Genomic DNA, 12188 nt, shown 5'->3' on the forward strand with positions numbered 1-12188 from the left:
CACACACACACACACACACACACACACACACACACACACACACAATAAGCTGTTAATAATAGATAAAAATCAAAAGCGAGTTTTAAGTAAGTCAGCAATCCTAAGACAATAATAAGTCAGTAATTAGTGACTGCGTGGAGATGGCCAAATTCCATACTTACGATTTTAAATTTAGATTATGATTGACTGTATAATGTTATTTGTCCTGACAATTACTGGCCCTCTAATTGGTTGAAATATTGTTGATGATCTAATATGATTTAGATGTAAGTTTCCTAAGATTTATGAATCATAATTCTGCCTTATCTCTAGAATGATATGAGCGATACAACGGCTTATTGTAGAAAACTCGTTAAACTTAAGACATAAGCAGTAAACGAATCGGTCAATCACACTAGAGAACGTAAGGTTATAACGTATATAAGCAATAGCAAGTAAAAAATGTTTATTTCTTTACTGCTTACGTCTTAGTACCTTAAATTTTTTGTGTGCCATGGGCTTTATCGTGATAAACACAAAAACAAGCACCGATAGTTTTTTAGTGCCATTCACCTTCTCATTTTTTTACATTTAATAGCAAATAAATTGAAACAGTTGCCTGTAAGACGATAGTATCAAGAAAATTAGCATATAAATTGAAATTTTCACGTAATTATCATAGAAATATCGTACAAGTTTATCGCAGTTAGATATTAACAGGGGTCCTGTGCTGCGTACGTTAAGTTGGAGGATTAAATTTTCATACTTGAACTCGCGGTTATCACGAACGATTCGTCCAATTCAAGGTGTTCATTATCGTCGCGTTTGCACGTCCACTCGTCAATGAGTAATCCGCACTTCCGTATCGCGATACAACCTCGAGAGGTAGGTACAACGAAGGAAAAAGAGAGAAAGAAATCGGACGGTCTCACCCTTGCAGAGTTCTCGAAGCACGAGGTTTCCATCGCGGGAGCGTATGATTAAACAACTCAGGTGTTTTATGCTTGGCTCGGTGGTGATCGCGTGACCCAACGGCCACATCCGTTTCCGCTTTTGCGTACGGTCAACCTCTTCGACCCCTGACCAATGGTTCGCCTTAAGGGTGCGCGTTACCATCGACCGCGAAAGAAAGTATACTTTCCGCCGACGTATCTTTAACCCGTAATCGGCTTCGCTCGATAGTCACGCGTCGACGACAAGCTCTCTGCGACAAGGGCAGTTAAATTTTACTTCGTGACGATTATTTACAGTATTTACACTCTCCGATTTTGTTTCTGCATTTAGTAAGGAATCCGGTTTCAAGATCGAGATCATATCGCAGGGGACAGATTTATATAAAAGACTATCTTTTATAACGTATTATATACACGGAAGGAACGATTTTGCTAAAAGATTAAAAATTTTGCTGGATACACAGCTGAAAATAATTTTGTTGGACCACCAGTATGATTTTATTGGAAATAGAAACTGGTTACTAGAATATCAAAATTTTTGCAGTATGGCTCATTTTTTAGTTTCTGACATAATTATTTTGATGATTCTGCAAAATTATTTTCAGATCTGTATCCAGTGAACTTTTAGATTTTTCAACAAAAAGTCTTTTTCGATTTGATCTTTGAAAAGTAGAAATTTTAAGTTTAAACTCTTTTTTTTTATAAATTTAAATTTCGTTCATTTTTAACAAACTCACAGCTCCTCGAGGTTTTGAAGTTCGTAGCACTACTTTTATTCCCGACCTAATATTTTTTATATTTTTCATTATCTATTATTCTATTCCATCAATGGTCTATGGAAATACAAACGTATATGTGATTTGCGCGTGAGAGATTTGGTTTTCAATTTATAAAAGACCACCTTTTGTAATGTTTATGGAAACTATCATTAGTTATTTTATAGCGCTCAATGTATTTTTTATACTTCTCATTATTCTATAAATGATCTATTAATCAATGGAAACAAACATATACGAGATTTGTAGGTACCTTCCAGCGCTCCGACATATGCTTTCAATGTTTCGGTCTCGCGGCCCGAATCAATTCAGACTAGACAGCCATAGGGTGCAAGAAAGGTCGGGCAAATGTCGAGGTGTGACATTAAATGCCGAAATGTCATCGACCCCATGAAGTAGCATAAAGAAACGATCTTGCCATTTCCTATCCTTTTTCCAATCTGTCATAACTTGTTTGATATAAATGCAGCATTTAATTGATCTATAAATTTACTATATATTTATGAAAACTCTATAATGATACGAAAGATAGACATGACATCAGAAATGAATTCACAAAAACAATATAAAAAGTTTATATAAATATTAGGTTTAATTACGTTGTTCGAAATGCATAAAAATTTTTGCACTTAAATCAAGATATAAATATATATTCGAGCGTAGAGAAGAGAGAGCAAGCGAATATTCTGAGTGTAAAAGTGGAAGCAATGCAAACGGAGCTATTTGTTCTATTTGACTTTGTTTCCGAGTTACAAACGTATCATTAATTTTTATTACAAATTGAGTTAGCGTTTTCACGTCTTACTGACTTCTTTTAAAACAGAAATGTATGAAGACGCTACGATAGTTCAGTTTGCAACAAAAATTAATAAAATACGAAAACGTAATTAGGAAACAAGGACAGAAAGAATAAATATTTATATGAACTTTTTGTGTTATTTAGTTGTGTTTTGAATTCATTCTAAGTTACGCTCACATGAAACACCCTGTATGTATAAATATATAACAAAAAAGAAAGAGAAGTGGTATAAGCGTGAACAATTAAGTTGATTTAACTAAGATAATAAAATAACTATTAAGGGATGAAATATATTTAAAAAGAGAGAGAAAGAAAGTGCAATTATAATTGTTTAAATGGAATTTAATCATTTCGGCGTTTGGAAACCAGCTCGCCGTCATTAAATTAAATAATTGCATTGTGTCCTTTTTGAAAAAACAAAAATATATAAAATAAAAAAACATAAAACCAAAACTTTATATGTTTTATTCCTCCTGGTTATACGAGTGGCTTTTTATGAATTTAATTTGAATAAATAAAATATTAATATGTCGACATCTAAAAAGATTAATCTGATTCTCCCTCTCCCAAAGTTAATCAACACATACGTAAAACGGGACGCTTTTGGTAACTAGCTGAGCCAAAGGGTTGTTAGCACCGAATGGTTCAACTGTTTTGGACAACCAAAGACACGGGGGTATAATTAATTCGGCCATTCGGCTTTATCGCTGTGCTATTATGCTTGGACGTATCTCTCACCGCGAATATTCCGTCTGCTCTCTCTCTCTCTCTCTCTCTCTCTCTCCCCCTTCCGATCCGTGAGTTTTCCGAGAAATTAGTCGGCATGATTTGCATCTGACGTGCACCTCGAGGCACCCACACGTCGCTCGCATAGTTCGCAACTTTGACTTCCTAGTCCTCTCTCCCTCTTTCCCATTCCCTTTCTCTCTCTCTTCCTTCTCCGCGAATGTCTCCGAATGCCTTCGCATCCACGTCGGAAGCTCTCGCGTCAATTATGTTCGTCAAGAGAGGAAACGTCGAGCGGATTCTTCTCGCTCTACGGCATTGATCCTCCTCGAGAGTCTCAAATTAGGGGAGCGAACCAACGTTTACTCCGACCGTAATGTAGAATGGGGGACGGTAGTCGCGAAAACAGCGACATTTTACCCTCTCAAACTCTAATTTTACTAAAAACAAGTAATTTATTCGTAAACTGTATTAATTATTTGTGTATTTATTTTGCAAAGTTTTCCTAGAGCGTTCAATCGGACACAGTTCCAATAATCGTGACTCTTTGATAGGATTCTATTCTTATAAAGTTCTAAAAGAAGAACTTGAAAATGTGTAGCGAGAAGTATTGCTCGTTGTCTTGCGAAAAGGAAAAGAGACGGAAATGGAGAAGAGACGGCTGCCCTCTTCGTGGCGTCTCGCAAAAGCATGACGTGCGGGCTCTCGAGCCTTCGCACACCGATTATCTCCATTCGGCAGATCCGCCGAGGCGTCTCGGCTCGAGTCCCGGCTTTCGAACGAGCCTCGGCTTAACTCGGTTGTTGTGAATAAGTAAGCGAAGTGTTGCGAAGTGCTGCAGAAGTTAGGCAAACCCTCAGGCGCGCGCGGCTGGGGTGGCTCGAATTAAATTGTTATACGGATGAGCTGCCACGAGGAATACTCGAGCAAGCGACTTTGCCGTCGCCGCCGACGTCGGCGCCGCCGGGTGTGAATGTTTAATTACCAGCTTTCATTATTGTTAATAAAATAATAGCACCGCCAGAGGAGGTTCCGCGGAAGCGAGACCACACTTTGACGCGGCGTGAATCCGGAACTTGTTTTGTCGGCGAAATATTTTCTGAAATTCCGCCAATAATTAAAAAAATACGATTAATACGATTTTAATCCTTAATACTGTTTTAATTTAAATTTAAATAAAAGATCCTTTTTGCGAGAAAGAAAATTATCAAATCGATTGTGTCGTTATATTTGTGTTCTTACGTACCTGTGATTACATTGTTGACAAGCGAAGCACTCCAAGTGGTAAACGTTGGTCCTTGCGCGCATCACCATCTCGAAAGCTGGAATTACTTTGCTGCACGCTGCACAGTGACCGGTATTTCCGAAAAGTCTATCAAATAAAAAAAAAGAGGCACTCTTATTAGCTTTGATCATATATAGGTATAAAGCACTCTCAATTTATTACATTTTCTCGGAAAAAACGGTAATAAAATTCAATGGAAAACTAACAAAATTTTGAAATTGTTACAAACAAATATGACTTTTTAACTTTTTTGTTAGAATGTTTACGTTAATTTGTGGAGGTATTTATACTTCTGGCCAAGGCTGTACGTATTACATATCAAGTAATTACGTATGCGAAACAATACTTTTTATATTGTATTAAATCAAAATTCGCGCGATATCCTTATATCGCGCAGTTAAACATCGCCATAAAATATTATTGAGAAGCCTAACTTTTGCCATGACGCAAGAAAAGTCGTTCTTTCGATGACGAAAGCGAACGGAAAGTTTCGCCCTGTGCGGCGACGGAAACCAATAAGCTTACGGGCACCACGAATATACCGTCTTCAAATATTAGGCCATTAATAAAGGCCACAATGTTTCGACGGTGCGTGTTCCTCGTGCGGACGCCGCCACCTGCGCGTATTCCCTTGGGACTCCGTAATCTCAACACAGTTTATTTGCTCTCACTCGTGTTTATATGGGATATGGATGTATTCAATAAGGGAAATTCATCTGTAAAATTCGATTTGTTGCCGCTACCCGTCTCGATTTTCTCTCCCTTCCGCAATAGCGTCTTTCGTCAATCGCTTTGTCAATCTGTCTGTCTGTTTACTGACTCAGGATGCGCAACGCTGTATTGAATACACAAAAATTTTGCCGAAAAGATTTTTGCGAGAAACTGATGTCGATCGATTAAATTATTTGTTCATTATTTACCGTAAATAATCTCTTTTGCAGAGGATGAGATTGGCTTTGGTGTAGAGCGTCGAACCGACCTCGCCAAGTCTGCAGTCGCAACATCCGCACTTGAGGCAGTCCTCGTGCCAAAACATGTCCAATGCTTTTAGAAGATATCTGTTTAAGAAATGTTATTATCTGATAGTGAATAGAAAATACAAGTGTGATTAAACGTATATAAAATACGCTTTTAGATTTTTTTAAGATTAGATTTATAAGATTTTAGACTTCTCTTCTCTCCGGAAAATTTATTTAATATTTAATATGTTTCAACTACGACTGATTTCATTAATGCAATAATAACACACTGAAGATTGTGACTTCAATATAGTAATTTGACACATAAATTTAAATTTGAGAAATTGAGTGATATTATCGGTTAAAAGATTTTTTTAATGGAAAAGAAAGAATATATTATTAATGCTACTCAATGTAAGTTTGTTTTATGTATGTTTGTTTTATATGTGACAAGAGATTCCTTTATGTAACAATTTTATATAATAGAAATATATATTTATAATTTATAAATATATAATATCATTATATAATAAGATAATAATATTATATAATAGAAATTGAATGCAGGTTTCTTCTATTCTGCAACTACATTGGCGTGCGTTCACCATTTTTAATTATATACATAATTGTACATTTCTATTTGCTTCAAGTATCAATTGCGAATTTTGTACAACACAGGTTTACTGCGGTTCACTTCTCATTAAGAAAAAATTTAACCCACCCAGTTCATACTTCTGATGACTTACGGGGTTGGATAGACATTAGGATCGACCGTTGAGCGAACCGTCCCTACGGTTAACGTTCTTTCAAGGTAGGATGTGAAACATACCATGTAGCGTTGCGTCACGCAAACGAAGCGGAACACTTACCTCTCCGTAATCGCCTTTCCGCAACCCGCGCATTCCTGTTGAGTGGCCCCGTTCTTGCCCGGTTCGCTCTTGCTCCCATCCATAGTCATTTTATCGCCTGTAACATGATACAGAAATGTTGATTTAATCGCCATCGTACAAACCATGCGTCGAACGCTTACTACATCTCATGAAATTTACGTTCAACACATTCAAATTTTATTCAGGAAATTTTTTGACAGCGCTATATCTTGTCAGGTTTGGTATTATAACAAAATTAAACGAAGAAATCCGTATATTTAGTCAAAGCGGATCTTATAGTGCCTAATAATATTTTTTTAGTGAATCTTACAATTTTCAGTTACTAAATTTTTTATAGTGTGTTAAGATGTTCTAACATATGTATTATTAAATTGCTTGTCAATTTAATTTATGCATGATATTATTTCGGTTTCAGTTTAAAACCGTGTTTCAAGAACGATAAATCAATGCGCAGTTTACTTGAACCGGAAATTGTAAAAGTCACACAAAAATATTATTAAATATCAAGATCCACTTTGATCGAATACGCCCTCTTCTTCATTTAACTGTCGAACATTTTTCGGTCAATTTTAATTTATTATAGTTTGGATATTATATTTATTTATCTTTGGTATATCGGTTTTATTCTGATGATTGGTTAATGGATAACAGTTAATTTAACATCATTTATCTATTATAAAAACTGTTTTATGTCGTTATTTAGATCCAGAAGCCGGAGCAGCCGTAAAGTCTCGGATCGACTTTCGGCTGCAATCGCCGGCATTCAGGATAGAATGAGTAATCGCGTTCGCGTGCTTTTAACAAGTTTCACCGGCATCTGGCACTAGAATGTCGGCTTGTCTATGAGTAATTAGAGTTACGGTTTGAGAATTTAACGGCGCGGTTAGTGCCATCTGTGTCCACCCCGTTCGGCCCGTTCGGGCGTATAGCCTTTCTCATCCCCCGCGAAACCCTCCCGCATCGGAGCGTCCCGTCCTCTTTCTCGCGATGTGGTCAGAGTTTAGAATCGAATTAGTTTGACCCTCCCACACTTCTCTCTTCCTTCACTTATTGCGCGTTTAAGCACCACCGGCTCCGAAACAACCCAGCGACTCGGGTAGCCAACCGCTGTCCGTGCTCTGGATAAACATTAGGTATCCCTTCGAAGAGCCACGATGTTCTTTTAAGTGTATAAGAATAGTATAACGCTTGCATAGGCTGCACAGAAAAAGAACAGCGTCCTTTCAACTGAATCGACAGGAACGTACAAATTTTCCGTAAATGTTATTATTCCAGAGAACGCTTTCTGAAAGATGCGATATGTTTAATTGTGAATGTAGGGGAAACTGTGGTATCCACACTGGAAAATAAGTTTTGTTGCATTAATTTGAATTTTGACAGATTCAATTAGAAAGGCATAAATTAGATACTTATAATTAAATCTATCAAACATTTTAATCGAGGTAGTCAAAAAGTTAATTATGATAACCAGAATTCGAATTGGTATGATTAAAATTCGTTTTGTTTGTACTTCTTGTTGGTACAACTAGAACATTTTTCTCACTGCAGTGTAGGGACGCGTTGGAATATACTAATTATTTTTGACAATAAAGAGATTTTTAACGTTTGGTTGCTTAGAGTTTCAACTGAAGTAATATAACTGAACTGTCATTAAAAACCTTGTTATTGTTAAAAAAATAATAGTGTCCTCTAACGTAGGAATATTGTTTTTGTTAAAAAATAATAGTTTATCCCCCCCTCTTAAGGTAACATGTATCACAATCTCCCTTATATTAACAATAAAAAAAATTACAACTTTATTATAATTTTTGAACAATATAACATTAAAAAAGTTTTTTAACTTAATTCTTTTTTTTACAATAATGGAATTTTTCCTGTTGGCTACTCAGTTATATATCATTTTTCAATTAAAGTAATATAAACTATCATTGTCGTTATTGTTAAAACGACAATTAGTATGATCAAAGTACATGTTCCTAAATAGTACACTCCCTACACATATTAGATAAATAGTAAGATACTGAATTGTCAGGTCTTGATGCGGTTAATGTGACGCATATTGACGGGTCGGTCTTTTTCCTCGGGCGTTGTCCACCGGCCGCACTACGCCAAGTTCGATTTCAGCCACCCGGTATATTTACGAGCTCATACCCACGAATGCTATGAGCGAAGTTTGTGCGGTTTCAATATGTCCTTCCCTCCTCTCTACCCTTAGCATGGACACAATATTACGCGGGTTAATATCTTCCTTGTGGTCGGGGACTTCGGGGCAAATATTAATACGATTCCTTTGATCCGTTAATTATTAACGGCGATGGGGATGAAAAATCCGTATCGCCTTAGCGGAACGCGAAAATTGCCAGGAACAAAAACCAGATGCCGGATGATGCCCCCGTTTTCCGATGCGCTTCTAATTAAACGCCTTTGTGTCGCGGATAAGCGGACGAGACCCGCATACGTAGAATGCGTGTCCCGCGTATGTATGTTTGTGTATGTGCGTTTTTTGCGCGACACAACGCGACGGCGGAAAGTTTTCGTCCACGGTAACGAGAGACGCCTCCGTGCACACCGAGGCACCTCGGTTACAATCGCATACGTGGGGGCGAGTTAATTAATCGAGTTGAATCGATTACACGCTTTACCTCCGCCCGCGGGTTACCGATAAATTGAATACGTTATAAATAATAGTACGATTGTTATTCGCGGGCGTGCACACACCTACCCGGGGTAATGATTAATGGAATAACTAACTAGGGGTAAATTATGCAAACTATTAAATCCGCCCGCATATAAACTTTCCCACATAATAATCGCTAGGCGATATCGATTGGTGCGATATGTTAAATTTATGTTGCTCTTTTGGCGAACCTCGCCAATGTAATTAGACCAGATTGAAAATAATTGAGAATATCTTTCCCCACTTTTTTTTATATCGCTCGTGAATGTATACCTACATAAGTTTTGTACATTCGCTTTTGCTTTAGATTCATGTCTATGCGTTTCGAAGTTATCAACAGAATTTCCGTCACGACTGTATGTGTCCGCTCAGTAGCCGCGTGTTGGACCCTCGGACGGCGAAACGTTGTTGTCTCGCGAACGGAAGTGGCGAGAGTGTTTCCTTTGAAACTCGAAATCTCCCCGCCCTCGTACGAACTACGATACTACAGAAATATTTGGAGTTACGTGCACTGGAATTTCACCGCAGAAATTCCTGCGGACGCCGACCTGGATTCCGCCGACGACCTCGAAAACCTTCGGCCGTCAAGCCAGGTTGGCGCTCAATTTCCACTTTGTATTTAACCGATTTTCATCGGTGCGGTGGGTGTGGTTTTACCTTTGGGGAAAGAACATCCATCCCTTTGGTCATTCTTCCGACCGGCGACGGTTAACTTTGGTCGCGATTTAACCGTTTCTGTTCCGAAATCGCGCGTACACTGCTGGAATCGTGACGAAACAAGGAAAATTGCGCGTGTGTGAAGTTAATATCCCAACATTAATGGGCTTTCTATCCTCTAAAACTTTTAGAGTGAATTGTCACTCTAAAGAGTGAAATCTCACTCTTGAAGATTAAAAATTGAGTCACTCTTTTTCAAGACAGGCTCAAGTTTTACTCTTTAAAGTTAGGTCCCATTCCAAAGAATTTATAAAATACAACACGCTGTTGAGATTATGACACCTAAAGAAATTTAAAATTAAAAGTAAGACGTAAGCAGTAAGCAGATTAACATTTTGGACTTACTACTGCTAGTGTTATTGCCTTTTCTAATGTGATTGGCCAATTCGTTTACTTACGTCTCATTGCATTATATTTTCTTTGTGTGCCATAGGCTCTCACCATTTACATCATACTGGTGACAAATCAGAATTATAAATCATAAATCTTAGGAAATTTGCAGAATAATGCCCGTTTCTATCAATGAAGATTAACTTTAGTTTCCAACTTATTCTTTATCTTTTTTTAATTCGATGAAGAGTTATTTGGATCACGATTAAAATTAAACTACGTTGAGATAAAAACGAGCATAAGTTACATTAGATCGTTCAGTTTTCAAGTTATGTCAATCAGCTCTGGTTAGTTGTCTCGATAAAGTAGCAAATATATTGCTTTTTAATTAGTCATAACGTAATTTAAATTTTAAATCATAACAAATGGAATTTGATCATTTCCACGCGCAATTATTGATGACCGATATATTTTTGCCTAATGACATACTACTGACTCGGTTACTACTCACTCTCAACAGTCCCAACTTTTAATCTATTATTGACGGCTTATTGAAGAAAGCCCATAAAATTCCACGATCCTGACTAAAGTTCTCGCTTTATTTTGAAAAGACTAAGAGTTTCTGCTTAATAACACAATCTCAAATTTGAATTAAACAAATAAAGTACTAACTTCTATTAAAATTCAAAATTGAATAATTCTGATCAGCTTAATAACTTTATTTTGCGAATATCTAGAGTTCCTGATAACTGGAATTCTACAAGAACCTGCTTCCGCCGGAAATTCATGGCCAATTGTCGATTTTTCCAAGCGGCAATGCCGGTTTTTGCGACTAATTACACGGCCGCGGTTATTGTCGTTGAGAAGCCAGTGGAGCACGGCGGAAACAGCTCGCTCAAACGTTACTGGGGAGAGTCCATAACGAGAGGTTTCCCTTCGAAAGCGGCTCGCATCGCTGACCGCCGGAACTGTTCATCAGCTACGTGATCGAATCATCCATGGACGCTGAGCCTCAAAGCATCGATAATTCGATTAGCCGCTACACGTTCGAGAACCGCTAACCTGTCGACGAGAGTCGATGTGTGTATCCTCCTTGACCAAGCCGTTGCTCGTCGCTATGCTCTTAATGGTCATTATCATCGCGATAGTATAACGGAAGCGTCATGGGGATTGCTCGTCTCCTCAAGCCGATCGAAAGGACACGGTTATAAGAAGGATGTTAATAAAAAATCATAGCTTTGATCATTCATTTCGAATTGATATTTCTAGGCGATTTACAATTAGATACTCTCACAATTAGAATCCTTCATGAAAAGAAATTTAGTAAGAGCAAATCTCAATAAAAGTCGTCTCTAATATTATAAGAAACGCGTCGGTGTGTAAAATCAAGAGTACGTAACAGTAGGGCGGGGGCGATCTGCTTATCGACGCAGCCGAGCAGTCTCGATGCAACTCTCTCAAGGCTCCGCCCCAGCAGCATCCATGACACTCCCAGAGTGCCACCCCCGGATCTCTTGAAGAAATAGAAAGTACTGCGCGCTGCGCCTAGTGTCTTGGAAACTTAATTCAGTACCTCTTGTCTTCTCTGCCAATTTTACAATAGAGACATATCATCGACACCACCATATTAAGAACCGCGGGTCTAAATTAATCGCGGTTCAAGGTAAATCTGGCTTTTTACGAGAGAGGGTTGTTACCGTAAGAGTAAAAATACTTGTAATTAATTGTGATTATTTATGAAAAGTCTCAAAAATCTAAAGCTCTATGTACAAATATAAATTAACTGAAAAAGAAAAACTATCAAGGTAAAAAATGGCACAGCCGCGGTTTTAATGTTAAGTTATTATTATTATATTTGCACACAGATGAAACGAGTTTGCTGAAACATAAAAATTAGACCAGACATAGATTTGAAAATTATGTCTCAGTATAGAGCAAAGTGGTGTTTTAATGATATCTTATTGACGTTAACAATATCATTAAGACGTTATTTGACTACCTTGCTATTTGAAGTAGAACGCTCAAGCATGATAATACTGCAAAAAGTTTTGATCTCTACAGTGAGAGAAATGTTTTGTATGTATGTCACTTATAAGA

General features: G+C 37.6%; 1 protein-coding gene across 1 annotated transcript in view; it reads right to left on the reverse strand.

Moving 5' to 3' along the window:
• Nucleotides 1-12188, reverse strand: part of LOC108720418 (LIM domain only protein 3) — a 117220-nt gene that overhangs the window by 47676 nt on the left and 57356 nt on the right. The window contains exons 2-4 of the mRNA XM_018444416.1: nt 6347-6443; nt 5439-5576; nt 4480-4605 (exon numbers count right to left, since the gene is read on the reverse strand). Coding sequence (XP_018299918.1) covers nt 4480-4605; nt 5439-5576; nt 6347-6435 — 353 coding nt within the window. The 5' untranslated portion in view covers nt 6436-6443. The remainder of the gene's footprint in view (nt 1-4479; nt 4606-5438; nt 5577-6346; nt 6444-12188) is intronic.

Source organism: Mycetomoellerius zeteki, unplaced genomic scaffold (genome assembly GCF_001594055.1).
Source record: "Mycetomoellerius zeteki isolate Tzet28-1 unplaced genomic scaffold, Tzet1.0 scaffold15, whole genome shotgun sequence".
Taxonomy (NCBI): Eukaryota; Metazoa; Arthropoda; class Insecta; order Hymenoptera; family Formicidae; genus Mycetomoellerius; species Mycetomoellerius zeteki.